General features: G+C 43.8%; 1 protein-coding gene across 1 annotated transcript in view; it reads left to right on the forward strand.

Moving 5' to 3' along the window:
* Positions 1-6,412: 6,412 nt before the first annotated feature.
* C8B (complement C8 beta chain) overlaps positions 6,413-19,960 on the forward strand; it is a 41,827-nt gene continuing 28,279 nt past the window's right edge. The window contains exons 1-4 of the mRNA XM_017877261.1: positions 6,413-6,692; positions 12,733-12,889; positions 16,000-16,141; positions 18,066-18,207. Coding sequence (XP_017732750.1) covers positions 6,601-6,692; positions 12,733-12,889; positions 16,000-16,141; positions 18,066-18,207 — 533 coding nt within the window. The 5' untranslated portion in view covers positions 6,413-6,600. The remainder of the gene's footprint in view (positions 6,693-12,732; positions 12,890-15,999; positions 16,142-18,065; positions 18,208-19,960) is intronic.

Raw genomic sequence — 19,960 nt, forward strand, 5'->3', positions numbered from 1 at the left:
TCCGTGTGGCTGGGGAGGCCTCACAGTCATGGTGAAACGTGAAAGGCATAACTCACATGGTGGCAGACAAGAGAAGAGATCTAAAACCATCAGATCTTGCGAGACTTATTTACTATCACAAGTACAGCATGGAAAAGACCTGCTTCCATCAGTCAATTACCCCCCACCGGGTCTCTCCCATGACACATGGGAATTCAAGATGAGATTTGGATGGGGACACAATCAAACCAGACCACTATCTGTTCCTGAGCTACATGGCTTACACAGTATTCTACATCTAAGCCTCTTTTACAGCCAGAGAGAAATACCAATAATTTGTAAGACCATGCACAATAGAAGAAACAGGGCACCTGTGCATGTCTACAGATAAATAGATATCCTTTCTTTATATACAGAAATACACATAATAAAGGACACAGAATTTCCCTATCTGTCAACACAGAGAACAAACAAAACCCTAGAATAGATAGTTAGCCTCCTCTGCTAAATAGACACTGCCCTCCTGCCACCACCACATCCATGTCATAGACAGCGAACACTTAGAAGGCGATTTTCAACCTGTGACTCCTTTCTAGTGAATGCTTGCCAGTTTTGTGAGGCGGAGAATGAGGATTTGGGGAAGGGGAGTGTATTTGTTTAGGTAATGCTAGCCACTATAACAGAAAAACAGTGACATCTCAGTGGCCTAATACAACAGAAATTTCTTTCTTATTCTTGCATAGTCTAATCAGCAGAGAGTGGGGAAGATTCTGCTCCAAGCAGTCATGTAGGAACCCAGGCTGCCAGAGGTTCTACCTTCTTCAACACTAACTTTCAAGATCACCAGGGGTCTCCACATATAGCTGGCATATGAGGAAAAAAGAGAGTGTAGGATTACACACTGGAGGTTTACCATGGGTCACATAAAACAGTACATGCCACTTCTCTCTATATTCCATTAACCAGACTGCAGTCACAGGGCTAAGTATAATTGCAAGGTAAGCTGGGGCATGTAGTGTAGCTTCAGAGGAAGGGGATCTGGGCTCTGTACCTGGCAATTCTCTTTGCCACAGGAGGATAATTTTGCTGGCTATCATTATCTATCTGTTAATTTTTTCCTTCTTATTTTTCCAATAGGGAATAGAGTCACTTCTTTTTCTCATTAGGGTTTTATTTTCCCCAGATAGCCCTCCAATAACCTTGTTGCCCACTCAGCCCACCCACACTTGTTTCTGGGAAAATTTTGAACCACAGTGGTGATAATACCCATGCAATGGATAAGGCATTCCAATACGCATAACCACCTTCGGTGATGTAGTTATCACAGCAGTCAGCTAAGGACTTTTGAAAATCAGGTTCCCCAGGCCGCAAGGAAAAACCTACAGTGGAAACAGTAGACGTCAGCATTTCCCAGACACTGATTAAGGCTCTAGAACAATAGGAGGGACATAGATTCTGTCCTCCAGGATCCAGGGAAGGTAAGCCTGGAAGACAAGGAGCTCACCTGAAGGTGGACAAGCCCATGCTGTAATCCATGGGGCTGTGGGTGATGAAGGGGGAAATGCGTGCTGTGTAGGGTAGTGTCACCCTGAACAGCTGCCAGGCTCAACCCCGGGGACTTAATATACCTTCCTTAGTAGAGAACCATAACTTCGGTCATCATAATTCCAGCTTTGCACAGAGCTGTGTAGTGTACAAAGCCCTTCGCTGTTAACTGAGAGTGTGTTATTTTCTTCCTTCAATAATATAAGACAGGTATTAAGTTTATGCCTTCCTCTCCATCTCTACTCTCTCTTCTGCTACCACTGCCTTACTTCAGGCCTGCATCATTTCTCAGTGGACCCTTAGGACAGCCTCCTAACAGGTCTCTTGGCTCCAATTTGCCTCCCTCTAATCCATTCTCTACACTGTAGCAACAGTAATCTCTCAAAGAAAGCAGTCCCCCTTCTTCCCCTCCTAACACCCTTCAATAGCTTCTCTCGCAGTTTGGATAAAATCCATGTCATTAGCATGCTCATCAGGCCCTACCTGATATGGCTTCTGCCTGCCTCTCCTGTTTCATTTCTTTCCATTGCTCATGCTGAACTCTAGCTACAGCAACACTGAATGGCATATGGTTTCCGCAAACCCAGTGAGCTTCCTCACCTTTGGATCATAACTTTGATGACCCCTCTCTCTGTAATGCCACATGCCCTCCCTTTGATTTGCTAACTTCTCTTTAACCCTTAAGTGTCACTTCATTCCTGAGAATGCTTTTCCAATGGCCCCACACACACTTGGCTGATGCACAAGCTATGCTGTGCAAACTCTCTCATCGTCACACTGTACTGCTGTGATGTATTGTTGTGCCTGCCTGTCTCACCAAGCTGTGAGCTTTCATAGGGAAGGTCCATTGCATACTCATCTTGATACCCAGTCACCTAGCATTGCACCTGGCATCTAGCAGGTGCTCAACAAATGACTGTTGAAGTGTTTTATCAACAAACCTGCATTTTAAACTCAGTAAACTACTGCTTAGAGGGCTTAAGGGGTTTGTCCAGGATGTAAACTAACTCACGGGAGAAATGAGATACCTCAGTCTTTCTGACGCCTCAAATACTTCACACTATGTCACATGATCTTCAAAGGGAGACAGATCAGTATGTTGGCTGAAAAAGTTATATCTCTCAAAGAAATGTTTTGTTTTGTTTTACTTCTTTTAAATCTTAAGTCCTTTTGAGAATCTCAGGAAAGTTATGGATTTTCCCCAGAAAATGTATACACACATCAAATTTTTAATGCAATGTAAGAGTGTGTTAAAAGTATATTGGTCAGAATGGGGTAGGTATTGTTGCAGCAGCATATAAACCACCAAATGCCAATGACACAGCACAACAAAAATTGAATTCTAACTCACATGAAGTCCTTTATGGGTCAGCAACGGCTCTCCTCCATCCAGTGACTCAGGGGTTTAGGCTTCCTTCACTGTAAGACAGTGTTCTGTCAACACATGCTTCCAAATCTACAGGACAGAAGACAGAAATGGAGAGGGCACACTGGCTCTTAAGTGGTTCAGACCGGAAGTGTCACATGTTTGTGATAAATTGCCGAATGTCCACGAATTCCTTCCAAAATCGTAGGCATGCCCCTTTGCAAAGTGACTCTGCTGTTCCTCCCATCAACCAGTATAAGCTCTGTCTCCAGCTCTTGAATGTGGGCTTGGCCATTGCTTCAGCCAAGAAGACAGTAAGAAACCTCAGGCAAGCAGAGGTTTGGAAAGCACTTGTGCATTGGGGCTTGTCTTTTCTTGCTGCTTTTTGAAACCATTAGATCACCCTGAGATCAAGCCTGAGTTAGTCTATTTGGAGTCATGTGGCCCATGTACTTCATCACTTCAGCCAACAGCCAACACTAACTGACAGGCAGAATGAATCATCAGGCAGGTGAGTAAGGCCATCCTGGACCAAGCAGGCTCCTGCTGACCTACCAGTTGCTTGAACCAAGGCAAGGCCGGCACCCGTCTTAGTCTAGGCCTATTTGATGACCCAAGGAATTGTGAGCTGATAAGTGATGATTATTTTAATCTACAATTTTGGGATTATTTGTTATGCAGCAAAAGCTAATACAAAAATAGGTACCAGGAGTAGAGTGCTGCCATAGCAGAAACATGAAAAGTGGCATTGACTGTGGAACTGGGTGGAGGCTGGAAAATCAGTTAACAAAAGTTGGAAAAACAACAAACTGTTAGTGGATCCCTAGACCTAGAGTTACAAATTGCTACATATAGTTTAAAGGCCTAGAGACATATGATCAGTTTCAAGGCTCTCCCATGGTCAGAGATGAGATCTATAGCCCTGAGTAAGAGCAGCTAGACCAGAAGAGTGGTGTGGTGTGATAACTGTAGTAGACTTAAAGCAGTGCTGGCACATCCTAAGGGCAAGGGGAAGCTTCAGAATTAGAAAAAGGAGCGTTTAGGAGTCAGGAAAAAAAAAAAAAGTGTGTCTAGCCACAGATTTCCTACTAACCAGCTGTGGAGACAGCTGTGAAACCCCGTCTCAGAGGCTTGGAAGATTACACTAAGTTTCTTGGCTTATTGTCAAAATCAAATAAGATGATGTATGGGGAAACCGTTAAATTGCTAAGAACCGTCCCTGAAAAATATGTGTATTATTTTCACTACAGCCTGACGCTGCCGTCCTCCAGGCAGGATCTCAGGTGAGCTGCACTGAGAAACCACCAGGGGGCGCAATGAGGTTGGAACTCCAGGAGACAGGAGAGCCTGGAGCGGGAAAAAGCCCAGGAGAATCTATCGGGAAGGCTTTCTTGAACAAATGACATTAATATAAAATTTGAATAATGAGTCGTATTTAGCTAAGTGGCACATACTCTGGACAGAGGGAACGGCATGCAAAAATCCTGGAGGTGAGAGAGCTCAGGATTCACTCATGTAACTGTCCTCTCTAAGCCTGCAGGCTCCTCCGTGAGTACCTCAGGTTGAGGAGGGCAAAGGTCGAAGGGGAGCCCTGTCTTCTAAGGGTTTGGTTTCTCTTAAAGGCAGGCAGATAGCAGACAGGACATGGATCTTTCTTGAAACACAATTTTCTGCTTGTTTACAAATGATTAACCACCACAATCAATTGTGTCAAAGTTCAGGTCAGTTGCATCCTTTGGGACAACGGTGACATGTTGCCTTGTACTTAGGCTTACGACAACTGGAATGCACTCTGGGTGATCTAGCACAGAACTTGTGTTCTGTGTTTTGGACACAATGTGAGAAGACTACCATCTTCTGTGGCTTTCCCATCCATCCCCTCACTATACTTCCTTATTTGATTCTCCAACCCCAACCCAGCTACTCTGCAGGGATGGCAGGAGGGGGAGGCTTACCATTTTGTACATTCAAACCCAAAACAAACTTATCAAGTAGGCAGTAATGAATTATTATCCCCATTTCACAGATGAGAAAACAGAGTCTTAGAGGAACTCTGTAACTGTGTTTAAGGAAAACAAATCCAGTCTGTGTTCTTTCTACTAGCCCACCCTCATACCTTGCAAGCTGCCTCTCCTATGTGAGGTTCCTCACCCACATTGCAATAGCAAAAGCAACAGGACCGCCATCCAACACATGGACTCAGCCCTTTATGTGTTGCAGGTTGGTTTTGTAAATGCCAGGTTGGTGCAGTTTGGACTTTAATATGTTGATTCTGGGGAGTCAGGGTTGGTTTTCAGGAAGGTAGGTTGGAGAATCTCAGTCATTTGCATCTTTTGGGATACAAGCAATAACAACAACACATATATATTTAGATAATTGTTTTCATGTAGTTATTTCTTTTTTCTTTTTTTTTTTTTTTTTTTTTTTGAGATGCTGTCTCACTCTGTCGCCCAGGCTGGAGTGAAGTGACACGATCTCGGCTCACTGCAAGCTCCACCTCCCTGGTTCACGCCATTCTCCTGCCTCAGCCTCCCGAGTAGCTAGGGCTACAGGCGCCCACCACCACACCCAGCTAATTTTTTTTGCATTTTTAGTAGAGACAGGATTTCACCATGTTAGCCAGTATGGTCTCGATCTCCTAACCTCGTGATCCACCTGCCGCGGCCTCCCAAAATATCATGCAGTTATTTCTATAATGCCTATGTATTCAACATTTACACGTTTGGTATTTGGTCTGACTCTCCCAACTGTGAGTGGTAAGTCGGCATAGTCCTCCTAATTTTACATATGAGGAAATAGAATCAGAGACAGTCAATAAAAGTATCAATTCACTAATATAGAGAGCACATAGAATGTGCCAGGCAATGCTCAACATGTTTTGAATACTTAGATTTATTTAATCTTCACAACAACCCAGTAAGGTTGGAACTATTACTATCACTGTTTTATAGATGAAGGAACTTAGGCCCAGAAAAGGTTAGTAATTTTCTCTGGCCACACAGCTGGTGAATCACACAGAAGCTATTTGAACTCAGGCACATGAGCTCTAGAGCCCTACAGCCTCTTACTGACTTGCTCAAAATCACGGAACTGGAAAGGGGCAAACATGGAATTCAAACCTTGGCCTGTCTGACTCCAAAGCCTGAATTCTACTAAGTAACAATAGCTTACATATCTGAGCACCCAACAGAGGCCTGTTCTAATCATTTCCTTATATTAATTTGTTTAATTCTCACCACTTTGCAATAAGGAAAATGAGGCACAGAAGTAAAGCAACTTGCCCATAGTCCAAAGCTATTAGGTTGGTGCAAAAGTAATTGTGGCTTTTGCCATTTAAAGCAATGACAAAAACCGCAATTACTTTTGCACCAATCCGGTCAGTGACAGAGAATGTACTTGAACGCAGGCTGTCTGGACCTAGAGCCCACAGTCCTTGCAGCCTCACTAATAGCCTGTCCACTTAGCAGCTTACCCCAAAGTTATAAAGGAATAAACACCATGCTGCTACAGATTTTTCATTATTCTGGTTGGTTTCCAGAGTGACAGGTAAGTTTTTGGTCTGTGCAAAGTCTGAGTTTCCAGTCACAAGTGGCTTTCTGTTTACTTTGCAGAGCTATTTGCTCTTGGGGACAGAAGCTGACAGTGCACTCACAGCACAGACTTGTCATGGGTCTAGCAGCCTCTGTGGCATCTCCTGTCACATTGGGAAAATGAAGAATTCCAGGACATCGGCGTGGAGGGCGCTGGTGGAGCTATTTCTTCTCTGTGCTGCCCTAGGCTGTCTCAGTTTGCCTGCCTCCAGGTACGTGACAGTTACCAATAATTCGCTGATCAATAATATGACAGGGAAGGTGCAGCCACATGATGCTGACCATCTTTTTGTTGCATGTCTATTGAATGAGGAAGGTCTCTTGAGGCAATTTGCATGCATCTGTTAACATACTATCATCAACTCTCCAAATTATTGTGGAACCAAGCGGCTGATTTCAACAAAAGTTCCTGTAAGAAACTGGCATGTTTAAATGTATTTTGTCATGCTGAGAAGAATAGGATATTTGTTCTGTATTCTGAACAAAGCCTCCATGTGATTCTTTATGAAAAAAAAGTTTGTTACGTACAGAGGAAAAAAGAGCCAATTCATGAGATGATTTTAATAAATGAGATTGACCCACTCTACCTACTCATCGACCTCAAATCTTCAGATTCTCAGGTTCTTTCCCACCCTCCTCTTACACACACACTCTCTCTCGCCCCCCACCCCCCACAATGTTCCCAGCAGTTAAATGCTAACTGATTTGTTTCATTATTGTTAGTCTCCATTAATAGGGTGCAAAACAAGCTAAAGAAAATGTCTTAGTGGGAGCTCAAACTTGGGCTCCAGTGATAGAAGAGCCAGTGACGTAGCAATCTGGGGACGCTCCATGTGTATGAGAAACCCTACCATGAGATGTTGAAGCATGCACGTGTCCCTGGCCTCCATGTAAACACTCCTGTGGGAAGAGGGACTGTAATTCCATTCCTTTTACTTAGTCCAAAAATGAGATCTGAATAAACCTTTCACTTTGTGTGAGGAGTACCTCCTACCCATGGGACACAGCCTCTGGTCTCAGTTCTGTTGAGTTGCCATTAGGAACCACAGCATGATGAGCATTCATTCACTATCCATTGGCCACTCAATAAGTAACAGCTATTAGGATGACCAAGAATCTCCATTTAGCCCAGAGAATAACTAAGCTGCCAAAACCTTCCTTGTTTGTACTGTGTGTACACAGAGAAGCATTCAAGACCCAAGAAAATGTCTCCGGAATGGAGGACTTAAGGGAACTGTAGCAAACCTATCTATAGCACTGTGCCCCTGGGGGGAGATTTCTGTTGGGCTCTGAGGATACAGAGATGACTCTATGTTCTCACAAAGAATGCCGACATGTGAGCACATGCTGTGTGTACCATTGCAAGAGATGCCACAGGGGCAGCCAGCAAACAAGGAGGGAATGATCAGCTCTGTGGGGCATGGAGCCTGGAAAGGCTTCGAGAAGAGAGAGTGCTAGGACTGAATCTCTACAGGTGAGTGGGTGTTTGCCGAATGGCTAAGGGATTGAAAGGTGTGCCAGGTAGAGGGAGCAGCACAGGCAACTGTGCATGAGTGTGAGAGAGCTCGCTTGCTCCTGAAGCTTCCAGACACTACAGTGGGCCTTGAGCACAGGTCCCAGCAGGGAGTTGAGAGGGATGAGATAGAGTAGGAGTGAGCAGGCATCAGGTCATGGGCAGAGTTAGGGGATGCAGGAGTACCAGCTAAGGAGCGTGAACCGTATCCTCGCCGCAATGCAATGGGAGGACATTGAAGGGTTGAAGCAAAGGAGTAACACGATCAAATTTACATATTAGGAAGTTCACTCTGAGGTAGGGAGTGGAGGGGCAAATGGTTGATTAGGGTGCAGCCTGAGAAATTGTATTTAATCATCACCACAATGTCATGAGGTGGCTGTAATCTCTCCTTCTTGCTATGTAGGAGAACAAACTGATCCTCAGTGACAAGAAAAGATTCATGCATGTGTGGTGAGTCTCAAACCCTTACCTGAATCCAGGTGTAGTTCTGACATCCACTCATAATTCCCATGAGGCAGTCTTGAACACGGCAGGTATTGGAATTCCATCCATGAAATAAAAGAATAGTCTTTGGTTCTGGGACAGAAAATGCTGAGACCACCTTCGTATTGGCCAAGAGGTTTTTTGCTTTTACTTACTCTTGTAATCAAGTCAGATAATGAAATCATATTCACTGTGTCATAAGACCTATCATTTATATATTGCCACTCTGTACCAGCCACTTGGAAACATTAGCTATAATCCTCACAGCTATTCCAGGTAAGTGCTACTGTTTACCATTTCACAGAGAGGGAAACAGAAAACATAAGTGTCCCAAGGCTACCCACTTAACAAATAGCTGACTATGGATTCAAATCCAGTTTTGTTCAGGTCTCAAAATCCCTGCACTCTCTCTGCATCCTTCTGCTTCTCACTAATGCATTGTCCCCTCCCCGCCCCAACCCATCCTCCAACCCCCACATTGTGTATCTGACTTGCTGGCCTCCCGTGCCATTTCTCCATCTCTGGGCCACACATTTGTTGCCTTGAGATGTTGCTTTAAATTTCATGTCTACCACAGCAAACAACAGAGAGAAGAGAAATTGAAAACCTGCCACCCAGAAGCTGCCCCTTCTAGCAAAGAAAAAGGATGCTGTTTGCAAAGGGGATGCAGCTGCTTAACAAATTGTGTGTGACAAGAAAGTTGTTGTGTCAGGGCATTTCTACCGAAAGCCAAAATATATTGACGCACCCCATCTATATAAGTTGATGGCTTGCAATTTACTGCTGACCCAATCCTGCTGTACTGGATGGATCCATCTTTATTTTGATCAGAGACGCCTGTTAGGAAGAGAGTGGGAGACCTGGGCCCGGTGAAATGTGTCCTAATGCTGGCTACAGCATTTTCTGCATCCCCAGGAAAGTCACCCCTTGCCAGTCCTTAAGTAGAGGGGGCCCATGTTCAAGGACCTGAGCAAGGGTGTTTACTGTAGCTCTATTTGCAATCGCAAAACATTGGGAAAATATAAATGTTCCTCAAAAGGAAAAGGAATAAAATAAATGCAATGCGTTTCATATAATAGAACATCCAGAAAAAAGAAATGAACTAGATCTCTTTATGAATCAACATGGATAGGCTTCAGAAATGCAATGTCGATTAACAAAAGCAAGTTGTAGAATCATATGTGTAAGTATGAATAAAGCACACACAAGCAATACTATAGATAGTCTATAGATGTCAAATTATTTAAAAGAGACTAGAAGGAAACACACCAAATTCATGGCAATAGCTCCTCTAGGGGTAAGGTGGGGGGAGCAAAATTGAGACTGCTGTAAAATGCAGATGTCAAAATTAAAAATTAAAAAAAAGACTTGAAGCAAGTGTACCAAAGTATGAACACTTGCCAATCTGGATGTGAGTACATGGGTGTTTATTATATTACTTCTTGTACTTCTCTCGGCCTGTTTAATTTTCAATGTTAAAAGCATCTTTTCTCGGCCTGTTTAATTTTTCAGTGTTAAAAGCATACAGAGGATTTTTAACGACAGAAGTTTAGTCAGTAGGTCAAAATGTCCATCAGGTTTGTTTCTATAGAAATTCGTAGGGGTGAAAGGCTTGTGTTGTTCCCACACACAGAGGCCCTGATGGAGCCTAGAATTTATGTGGCTCCTCATTACTCCCAGGAATTAAAGATGCGATTTAATGCTAGCCTTTCTTTCAGATTTGCATTTTGTAGTACTAATAAACCGCACACATTTCATCCGATGTAATTTACAAACATACTATTTATTCAGCTGATTACTTCATTATATTGTCACCTTCCATAATGAAAATTGGGTGCAAAAATGAGAGATGTGGTGGATATAACTACTTTTTACCAAGCTCTTTCTGTAAGTGATCATCTTGCCCATTAATAGGCTTTCAAATCTCAGAGAGGAAAATAATTGTGACTCTTAATAGCTAGTGTTACATTACTTATTCGCTCAGTCTCAACTGTGGCTCTGGAGTTGTCTCGGTTGCTAAAAACACAATGTAACTGTTTTGTAGTTGAAATAAGAAGAGGGTACCCTGCAGAGCTGTCAAATACATACTTAGGAGAAGCTAAATCACAGACAATATTGGTTTGTCAAACCTGGTCAAATTAGTAAATAAGAACACATTCTGAAGCCCCCCACTGGTGTGCAGCATCCTGCCTCAAGTAACCATTTTAAAGTATCCACCTGTGGTTTCCAGTAGTCTTTGACCTTTCATTAAAGATCCAACTTTACTAGGCAATTGATTTTTGCTGGTCTCTGGGGCGGTCATGGACACGGATTTCACTGTAGTTAATATTATCCTCTTTTTAGGACTTTTGCCAAGTGAGAACGTATTGTTAATAACCTTGTCGGGAGTGACATCCTGTGTATATGAGACGGTGAAAACTATGTGATGCTCTTCTCCCTAATGACTCAATCCTGGATATGGGAATGAAAGAGGCCTTACATAGAGGTTGGAAGAGATTGGTGGAGTCAATGCTGGCCCTGTTTCCTTCCAGGCAGCATGGGGCAACGGAAAAAGCCCATATATACTCTAGAGATTAACAGACCTTGGTTCAGATCCTAACACCACTGCATACCAGCTGCATGACGGTGGACGTGTCACTGTCTCTCTGGGCCACTTCCCTCATCCGCCCAGGCGGCAGTGCTCCACAGCTGCCTTCCAGCATTGCTGTGAAAATAGAAGGAGGTAGCATGGGTGATGCTGGGCCATTGAGCACAGCCTTAACATGTCTGTCATAGGTGCTCAACAAAACCTCTATTCCTTTTGTCTTCCCATCTCCTTTTGTGCCTTGGAAAGGAACACAAATTACAAAGAGTCTTACAGTGTAATGCACTCTTTCATTTGTAAGAAAAAATAAGAATCATCATACACTCTTCATATTATAGAGGAAGAAACTGAAGGCCCAGGCAAGTTAATTAGCATCCTCATTCATTAACTCATAACCCAGTGTGCTCCAGGAAATGAACAAAAAGAATTGCCTTCTCTCTGCTGGTGGTGCTGAGGTTTCCAAGAATGACTATCCCTTGCTCACTTCTCTCAAGAACCATCTCTTCCTCTTCCATAGCTTTTCATGATCAGATCTGTACCTAGCACAAATCTCTCATCCTGAGATCCAAGCCCATATAGGAACTATTTACTAAATGAGTCTCTATAGGTGTTTCATGGCACCTGGAACTCAGTATGCCCCACCCGAAATTCACGTCTTCCCCATTAAGATTTATCTTCTGCTGTGTTTCCCACCACCCACACACTCAAATGGGAAACCAGCATCCATTTAAAAGGCCTTCCTTTAACACCCTACCTCCACCATCCAATTATCCATCACTTTCCATCCATTCCACATGAGAAATATCTCATACTTTGGTTCTCCCCATCCTCTCTCCCCAACCATTGCCATGATTCAGGCTTATACCACTCGATGGGACTGCTGCTACCAGCCTCCTCCTTGTTTCCCTACCACCAGGCTCTCCTGACTCCCACTGGACCTGCACAGCTCCAGCCATGCGGCCTGCATGCTGGAAATCCTTGCCCTCTGGATAAAGTCCCATAGAGCTAGGACGTGAGACATGTTTCTCTTTTCCTACTCTGAGATAAACTGTGACTTCCAGAAGTCAGAACCTTGGTCTTATATCTCTAGGTATTCCCTGTAGGACAATACCCTGAGTTAGTCCTCAGCAAATGTTTCATAGACTCTTAACATGAACAGATACCTTAAAGACAATCTAGTCCAAACCTCTGATTTTCCAGAGGATGAAACAGAGGCCCAGAGATGGGGAGTAAATTGCTTAAGATCATATGTCTAGCTGTGGCTGTGTTCCTTGCATAGCTGTAGCATTTTAGAGTTTATAGTGTTTTCCCATGTGCTATCATTTTAATCCTAAAATAGCCTTCGTGGCAGGTTTGATTATCCTCATTATATAGATGAGAAAAGTGAAGCTCATACAGGTTATAAAACCAGACCACAACCAGTCAGCTGCTAATGGACTGTCTTCTGATCCAAGTTCAATACTCTTTTGACGAGAGCTAGCCATAATGTTAGGTGCTTGCTACATATTCAATAAATATTTGTTGGATTAATTAACCTATCCTGGAATGATAAACTAATAGCCTTGCACAAGTGAGCAAATATATCTTTATTGAATGTACAAATAGATGGTTGGATGTATACTTAATTCCCTTCTGACATGTGACTCTCTTCTCTCCTCGTGACTTTTAGAGGTGAAAGGCTACATTCCTTTGAGTCAAATGCAGTCAACAAGAGCTTTGCTAAGAGCAGACAGACGCGGAGTGTGGATGTTACCCTGATGCCCATTGATTGTGAGCTGTCTAGTTGGTCCTCTTGGACCACATGTGACCCCTGTCAGAAGAAAAGGGTAAGCAACCAGGCCTGGGACAGCTCTAAGCCTCCAGGAGCCTTTGTCCCCAGCAAGATTGGCTGAGCCATTATTAACAGTACCTGGCACATAGTTGGCCCTCAATAAATGTCAGCTAACTTAATTAAAGCATCCTTTCCTTCCATGCTTTCAAGCAGCAATAAGTTCTTTCCTTTGGTTCTCTAGTGTTTTCCAAGCACACCCAGCCTTTCTCACTCTACCAGCCTCCTAATTAGACTCTCTGCCTTGAACCTGTTCTTTCAATCAATCTTTCACCATGAAACAGGGGAAGCAATCACAGTGTATGTCTGAGTTGTCTTTGCCCACTTGGAAACCATTCACAGTCTACCGATGATACTTAGGATCATGTCCAGGATCATGGTTTTCAAGGATCCCTATGACCTAGCTTATATCTTCAGCACACTGGACCTTTGTATGACTCTGGCCTTCACTCTCTCTGGGCATTTCTTCATGCTGCTTTCTCAGGTGGGGTGACTTTTCCCACTTCCTTCACTGGCTAACACCTATTCACAATTTGAAACTCTACTCAGGAGCTGCCCCTTTTGAGAAAGCTTTTTGACTCCTCCTCAGCCCTACATCCAGTTGGATAAAGCAATCTTTTGTGAGCTTCAATAGCCCCTTATTACTCTTGTATCCTAGCATTTATCACATCACACTGCTTATTTTTCACCTTCACTAGACAGTGAACTTGTGAAGGCTGATTCAATTCTGTATCTTCAATGTGTAGACCAATCTCTGGCACAGAATAGGTTTTTCATAAATGTGTGGTGTTTGATCTTGTTCTGTTTTCTGATATCTCTATAGGGAAGGGAAGGTTGTTGTTACACTTTCTGTTAAACAGATAGATAAACAGGAAATCAGAGCAGGTAAGTGGCTTCTTGAGTTCACCTAGTAGTAAATGCAGGCCTCGAACTCAGGCCACTGTCCAGTGTTCCTTGTCTAGGGTTCTACCAGTGAACACATTCAGTTTCTACAATATCTGTCATTCAGCCTCCTTTGTTATAGAAGGGCTGACCCAGGATCCTAGTTCTGAGAACAATAGATATGCCAGAGAAAAGAGAATGGTTGCTATTTCACCAGATCCTTGGGAAACCAAATCAGCCATGGGCTTAGACTCTAAAGAGGCTGTGGAAGTAGGCCCAGGACAATCACGCAGTTAATTGGATCAATGGAGAGAGCCAAGCAGGATCATTCAGTTCCCAAAGTAGGTTTTATTGCTGAAGTTATCAGTATTGATCCAATTATCTGGATAATTGCTTCATCCGCACCATAAACTAGGAAGACTCAGTCAGCCTGGCAGCCAGAGCTCCTCTCTCAGAAACTGCTGCAGACGTTCCCTCAGCTGGTCATCATCCCTGTCTGCAGGGTCACTGCCTGGGGGCTCAGCAAAGCCTCTCAAGTCAGATTGGGTGATGTATTTCCTCCATCACTTCCACACTCCTCCAGCCCACTTTGCCTTTGGAGCCTGGAGATTTTTAGTCTTTTTTTTTTTTATTTCCACAGTGTTCTCTGCAAGCCTTGTCCATGTCCTGACAGGCTCTGCCTTCCAGAAAGAATGACCCTCTGCAAGTACAAAGGGCACGGGTGAATGGTTATCTACATTTCTTTTTTTGGATTTCCAAGGGCCAAGTATAGATGTCATACAAGTAATAACTATGCCTCATTAATGTCATCCTGCAAAGCAGGGGCTGCTATCCTGGCTTGCCTCCTGTGCTCTTTTGTTTACTAAAATCTTGACTGCACCTAACATTTGGAAATCACCCAAATCTGATCACTTTCTTCCTCTGAAGCAGTTTCTCATTGCCCCAGGATAAAATCCTGTAATCACTTTCCCAAGGCCTGGAGGGCCCTGTGTTATCTGCTCTTGTCTATGTCTCCCTCCCACTCTGGCCACTCTCCTACTTGTGCTCTTCTATCCAGCCACGATGAATCTTTTTAATGTTTTGTGGAACATAGGATGCCTTCTCTAGTCCTCTCAGCTTTGGTCTAGGAATTTCCTCCACCCATATCACTCTTCTGTGCCCCACTCTCGCCAGTTCTTCACACCTGCCAGACATTCCTACTCAATCGTCAAGTTTCAGCTGAGGTGTCACTTAGTTCTTCCAAAGCCTTCCACTTGGGCTTCTCCTAAGTTTGCATGAGGGACTCCCGATGTCCCGATGAGCGTACGGAGCACTCTGCCTCCCCTGTCATGGCACTCATTGCACTGTGCCGCAACTGCCTGGGGCCCAACTCCAGCATCTGTGACCTCCTTGAGAACAGGCTAGGGGATACAATTACCAGTAAAACTGACCAAACAAGCAAGCAACAATAACACCTACCTTTTTTAACACTGGGTGGCTTAATCATTTTGGAATAAATGAATAAGATGATAGAGATATAGCAATATTGACTGCTAAAAAGCAATAATAAAGAAAAACAAGTCCAAGAAATTGAATGCCTGCTATATATCCAACAACATAATGAGATTATATAATTTAAACTTCATAACTGAACATTTAGATAATTCGTGATCCCTATTTTACAGATGGGTAAATTGAGATGCACAAAGATTAAGTAATTTGCCCAATATCACATAACTATAAAGTATCAGAGTCAGTTGTAGCTCCACAGCCCATGTTTTTGCATTTATAATATACTGATGTCTTCAGGAATAAAGGGGGAATACTTAAATCAACCCAGTAGAGTAATTAAGCTGAGAGATAATTTATTTTGTGTTATTGAACTGGCTACATGAGTCCATTTACTAATCTTTGACTCCAGAGCCCATGGAGTCAGCATGGGCTGACTTTCCCATATTCAGCAAATCTTGACTGATCACTGCAGAAGCAGAGATCAAGGCCAAGGTCCCTGCCCTCAGAGAACTCACAGACTAATTGAAGAAACCATCCGGCAAACAGCCAATCAAAACATAGCTCCTTAAGTGTATATAATGGGGGGAGCACAAGGGGCTGGGGGAATGATAATCAGACATTTCAATGCTCTTGTGGAGCCCAAATCCTGGCTCAAGACCCATTTACATAGAGTATCGCTCAGCTCCTGGGATCTGAGGCTCTGCTCTTGGTTCACCTGGCTCCTCTCTACTACAGTACAGGTATGCCTACTTGCTCCGGCCCTCTCAGTTCCATGGGGAACCGTGCAACTTCTCTGACAAGGAAGTTGAAGACTGTGTTACCAACAGACCATGCAGAAGTCAAGTGCGATGTGAAGGCTTTGTGTGTGCACAGACAGGTATAAATCAATGTAGGAGTAAGAGGGGAATACCTGAAATGAGATAATGGTTCTTGATGACCAAGGGACAGGCCATGTCTAGTGATCAAGATCAGGGTCAGGGGGCAGCTCAGGAGGCCTCCTTGTCCTACAATCTCTGACCTCCTTTCACATGTATTATGTTGTTAAAATCACCTTATAATGTAGGTGTTATGATTATCCTCGTTACACACCTTAAAAATCGAGACTTGAAGAGGTTACTTCTTCATATAGCAGGTAAGTGGAAAAGCTTCTATTGGCAATTTGAGAATTCAGATTACATTCATTGACATTAAAGACACAAAAATTATGTGTGCTAGAGTCAGAAATCTTGGGTCGAGTCGTATTTTGACTTTGTGACTAGGAGAAGTCCCTTAACCTTTCTGCATTTTGGCTCCCTCAAATTAGGGGTGATGTGAATACCTTACAAGTCTGTTATAAGCATCAAGTGACATCATAGCTATGAGAGCTCTTTGTAGACTGTTGGCTCCCCTAGCTCTCTCAGAGGTCTGGGGTTAAGCAGAATGTGACAAAATCTAGAACAGTTACATAGGGCAGTTAGCGTCATTTATCTCTGATAAATCTTTAGAAAGATATTTCCTGTCATTTGCATTTCTGCATCACTAAATCCAAGATGATCCCTAATTCATGATATACCCAGTAAAAATTATTGTTTATAAAAAGGAAGAAAAGAAAAAAGGACAGATGGATAGATTGACAGAAGGAAGGAAGGTAGGAAGAAAGGAGCACACAAATGAATAATCACCTGCTGCAAAACTAAATAAACACAACTTTTCAGTTCATTCAGAGAATCCAAGCAAACAGATGCTTCTCTATTTCTCTGTCTCCAGCAAAAATGAGAGTATTTTGACCCACATTTTCTAGACGGGAGTTGCAATTCTCTACATTTACTGTACCCATGTGGACTGTGCATGGGGATTTTTCAAGAAAGAGTTAGAGATTCTTAGAGCAATTTCAAGGGGCTATTGCAAATGCAAAATTCTATCCAATAAATCTGAAAGACTTTTTTACAGTGTATCCATGGACTCATTATGGCCAGTGTTCCATGATTTTGACCAAAGCCATAATGGTTACTCGGGCAGGCTTTAGTTTCAATGCCTGGTAAGAAACATTTTAAGGCCAGATAGTTATTTTTCTGCTTTTAACACTCCAAGAACATTGGTTTAAAATGACCAGACATATCTGAGGAAATAGGACTACCTGTCTTATGGGCTTTATCTCCCAACAATATACTAATAAGAAAGGAAATCAATCAGGAAAAGAAAAGTTTAAAGGAAGCAAAAGGGATGCAAATAATTTTTCATAATCCAAATGACTACGTTGTTGAAGGCAGTGTGGTTTAGTGGGAAGAATTGTGATTACACAGTTAAATGTTTCAATCCCGCTGCAAATATTTACTAGTTAATGTGCCCTTGGCCCTCAAAAACACGAATAGTACTGATAACACTTACACAGCATTTCCTGGGAGTCAGTACTGTTTTATCTACTCATTTAGATTTTGAACAACCTTATGGGATAGGTATGATGACTTCTATTTTACAGGTGAGTACATTGAGGCAGAGAGGTTACAAGTGAAGGTGGCCCAGCTCTCACAACTTACAGGACCCACCCATCTCACCCCCTCTTTCCAGCCCCAGGGAGAGAGAATCCAAACTGTCCTGCTGCTTTCTGGAATACAACCCTGACCTCTTCTGCTGAGGGAGGTGGCAATAGAAGAATAAACTGTTAGTGCCATAACCAGTCTATCTGGATATGGGATGACTAATTAAAACAGGGCAGCATGCAAGGCCTGACAAAAGGTCTGGCACCTAGTAGGTGCTTATACTCTGTTAGTTCCTTTCTCGCCAACCATGTGGCTGTGAGTAATACTCTTTCTCTATCCTAGGAAGGTGTGTAAACCGCAGACTTCTTTGCAATGGGGACAACGACTGTGGAGACCAGTCAGATGAGGCAAACTGTAGAAGGATTTATAAAAAGTGTCAGCATGAAATGGACCAATACTGGGGAATTGGCAGTCTGGCCAGTGGGTAAGTGACCATTTTTCTGTGGTGGTGATGGGAAGGCACAGCATTAAATGAAATTCTGGAGGATAGAGAATGAGAGAGCTGATATAAACAGAGTTCCCCGCTCACCTTTCTGAGAAAAGCCTGTATTGTAAGTGACGCTTCTGGTTGCTCTCCGAGGGCAGTTCCAAATTGCTCCAGGAACACATCCCACAGACAGACCTAGGCATCAGGAGGGCTGGTTTGGAACACTGGGACAGAGCTGTGCATGTGTGGAAACCACGCAGGCTGCCCTGCGAGGGCTGGGGTGGAGAGGGAGCCTTTTTTTTTTAACACCTGCCGTGTGAACCATGTTAGGTGCTTTGGAAGCCTTATGTCTTGGATCCTATTGACAACTTGGCAGGTAGGTTTTTTCCAGGTCTCTCCCTATCTCCCAGCATTAGTCCCTCCAAGAAGAGAGGTCTCTAGTTAGACAGTGAAGGGATGGATTTCCAGGGCTACTGGGGATCTCTGAGTTGGTCCAGTCCTCTGGCAAGGACAGAGGAGCAAGGTCAGAAAGGGCCACACTGGCCTGGCATGCACCTTACTTTCCTGCCATATTTTGCAGCTTCTCAGCCTGCAGGTGGAAAAGGGAGACCTTCCCCTCATATGCTTTAGGAATCATCATATGAGACACAGCCTGGGGAGGGGAACAGTGACCCTGAATGGGATTTACCTTCTTTCTAAAATAACCCATCAAATCTCAATTTTTAAAGTTGTCACTAGAGACTCTTCACGTGGGAGACTTCTCTCGGGACTACCTTATAAGCCAGTTATTATAATCCCCACCTTGCGGATAAGGAAACTGAGGCCCAGGAAAGTTGAGTGAGTTCCAGGGTCACCCAGCTAGAGTGTGGGATAGTAGACATTCAAAGCCAGCAGTAGGGTCTGACAGGACCCTGTAGGAGGGAACAGAAGGAGTGGTTCACTGGCCAGGGCACCTCAGGCAAGGTACTTATCTACGTGGAACTTTAGTTTTATCATCTGCAGGAGGAAGTTAATAACATGTTTCTTTCAAAGTACTGTGAAGATTGAACAAGCGAATGTGACTAATATAAGAGGTACTGGGCAGCTCGTGTGGTGGGAAGAATACAGACTCTGTTCTTGCTCCACTGCAGTTTTCAAAGCCCAGCCCACCCATTGATCCTCACAGGGAGACTCTGGGTTAGTCAGTTACCCTCATGTTTCTCATCTGCAAAATGGGGATAATAATGATACTTACCGAGGGCAGAGCAAGATGGCCGAATAGGAACAGCTCCAGTCTCCAACTCCCAGCACGAGCGACACAGAAGACCGGTGATTTCTGCATTTTCAACTGAGGTACTGGGTTCAGCTCACTAGGGAGTGCTGGATAATCTGTGCTGGTCAGCTGCTGCAGCCCGACCAGCGAGAGCTGAAGCAGGGCGAGACATCGCCTCACCTGGGAAGCGCAAGGGGGAAGGGAATCCCTTTTCCTAGCCAGGGGAACTGAGACACACAACACCTGGAAAATCAGGTAACTCCCACCCCAATACTGCGCTTTAAGCAAACGGGCACACCAGAAGATTATATCCCACACCTGGCAGGGAGGGTCCCACGCCCACGGAGCCTCCCTCATTGCTAGCACAGCAGTCTGTAATCTAACTGCAAGGCAGCAGCGAGGCTGGGGGAGGGGCGCCTGCCATTGCTGAGGCTTAAGTAGGTAAACAAAGCCTCTGGGAAGCTCGAACTGGGTGGAGCTCACAGCAGCTCAAGGAAG

Source organism: Rhinopithecus bieti, unplaced genomic scaffold (genome assembly GCF_001698545.2).
Source record: "Rhinopithecus bieti isolate Rb0 unplaced genomic scaffold, ASM169854v2 scaffold_6380, whole genome shotgun sequence".
NCBI lineage: Eukaryota > Metazoa > Chordata > Mammalia > Primates > Cercopithecidae > Rhinopithecus > Rhinopithecus bieti.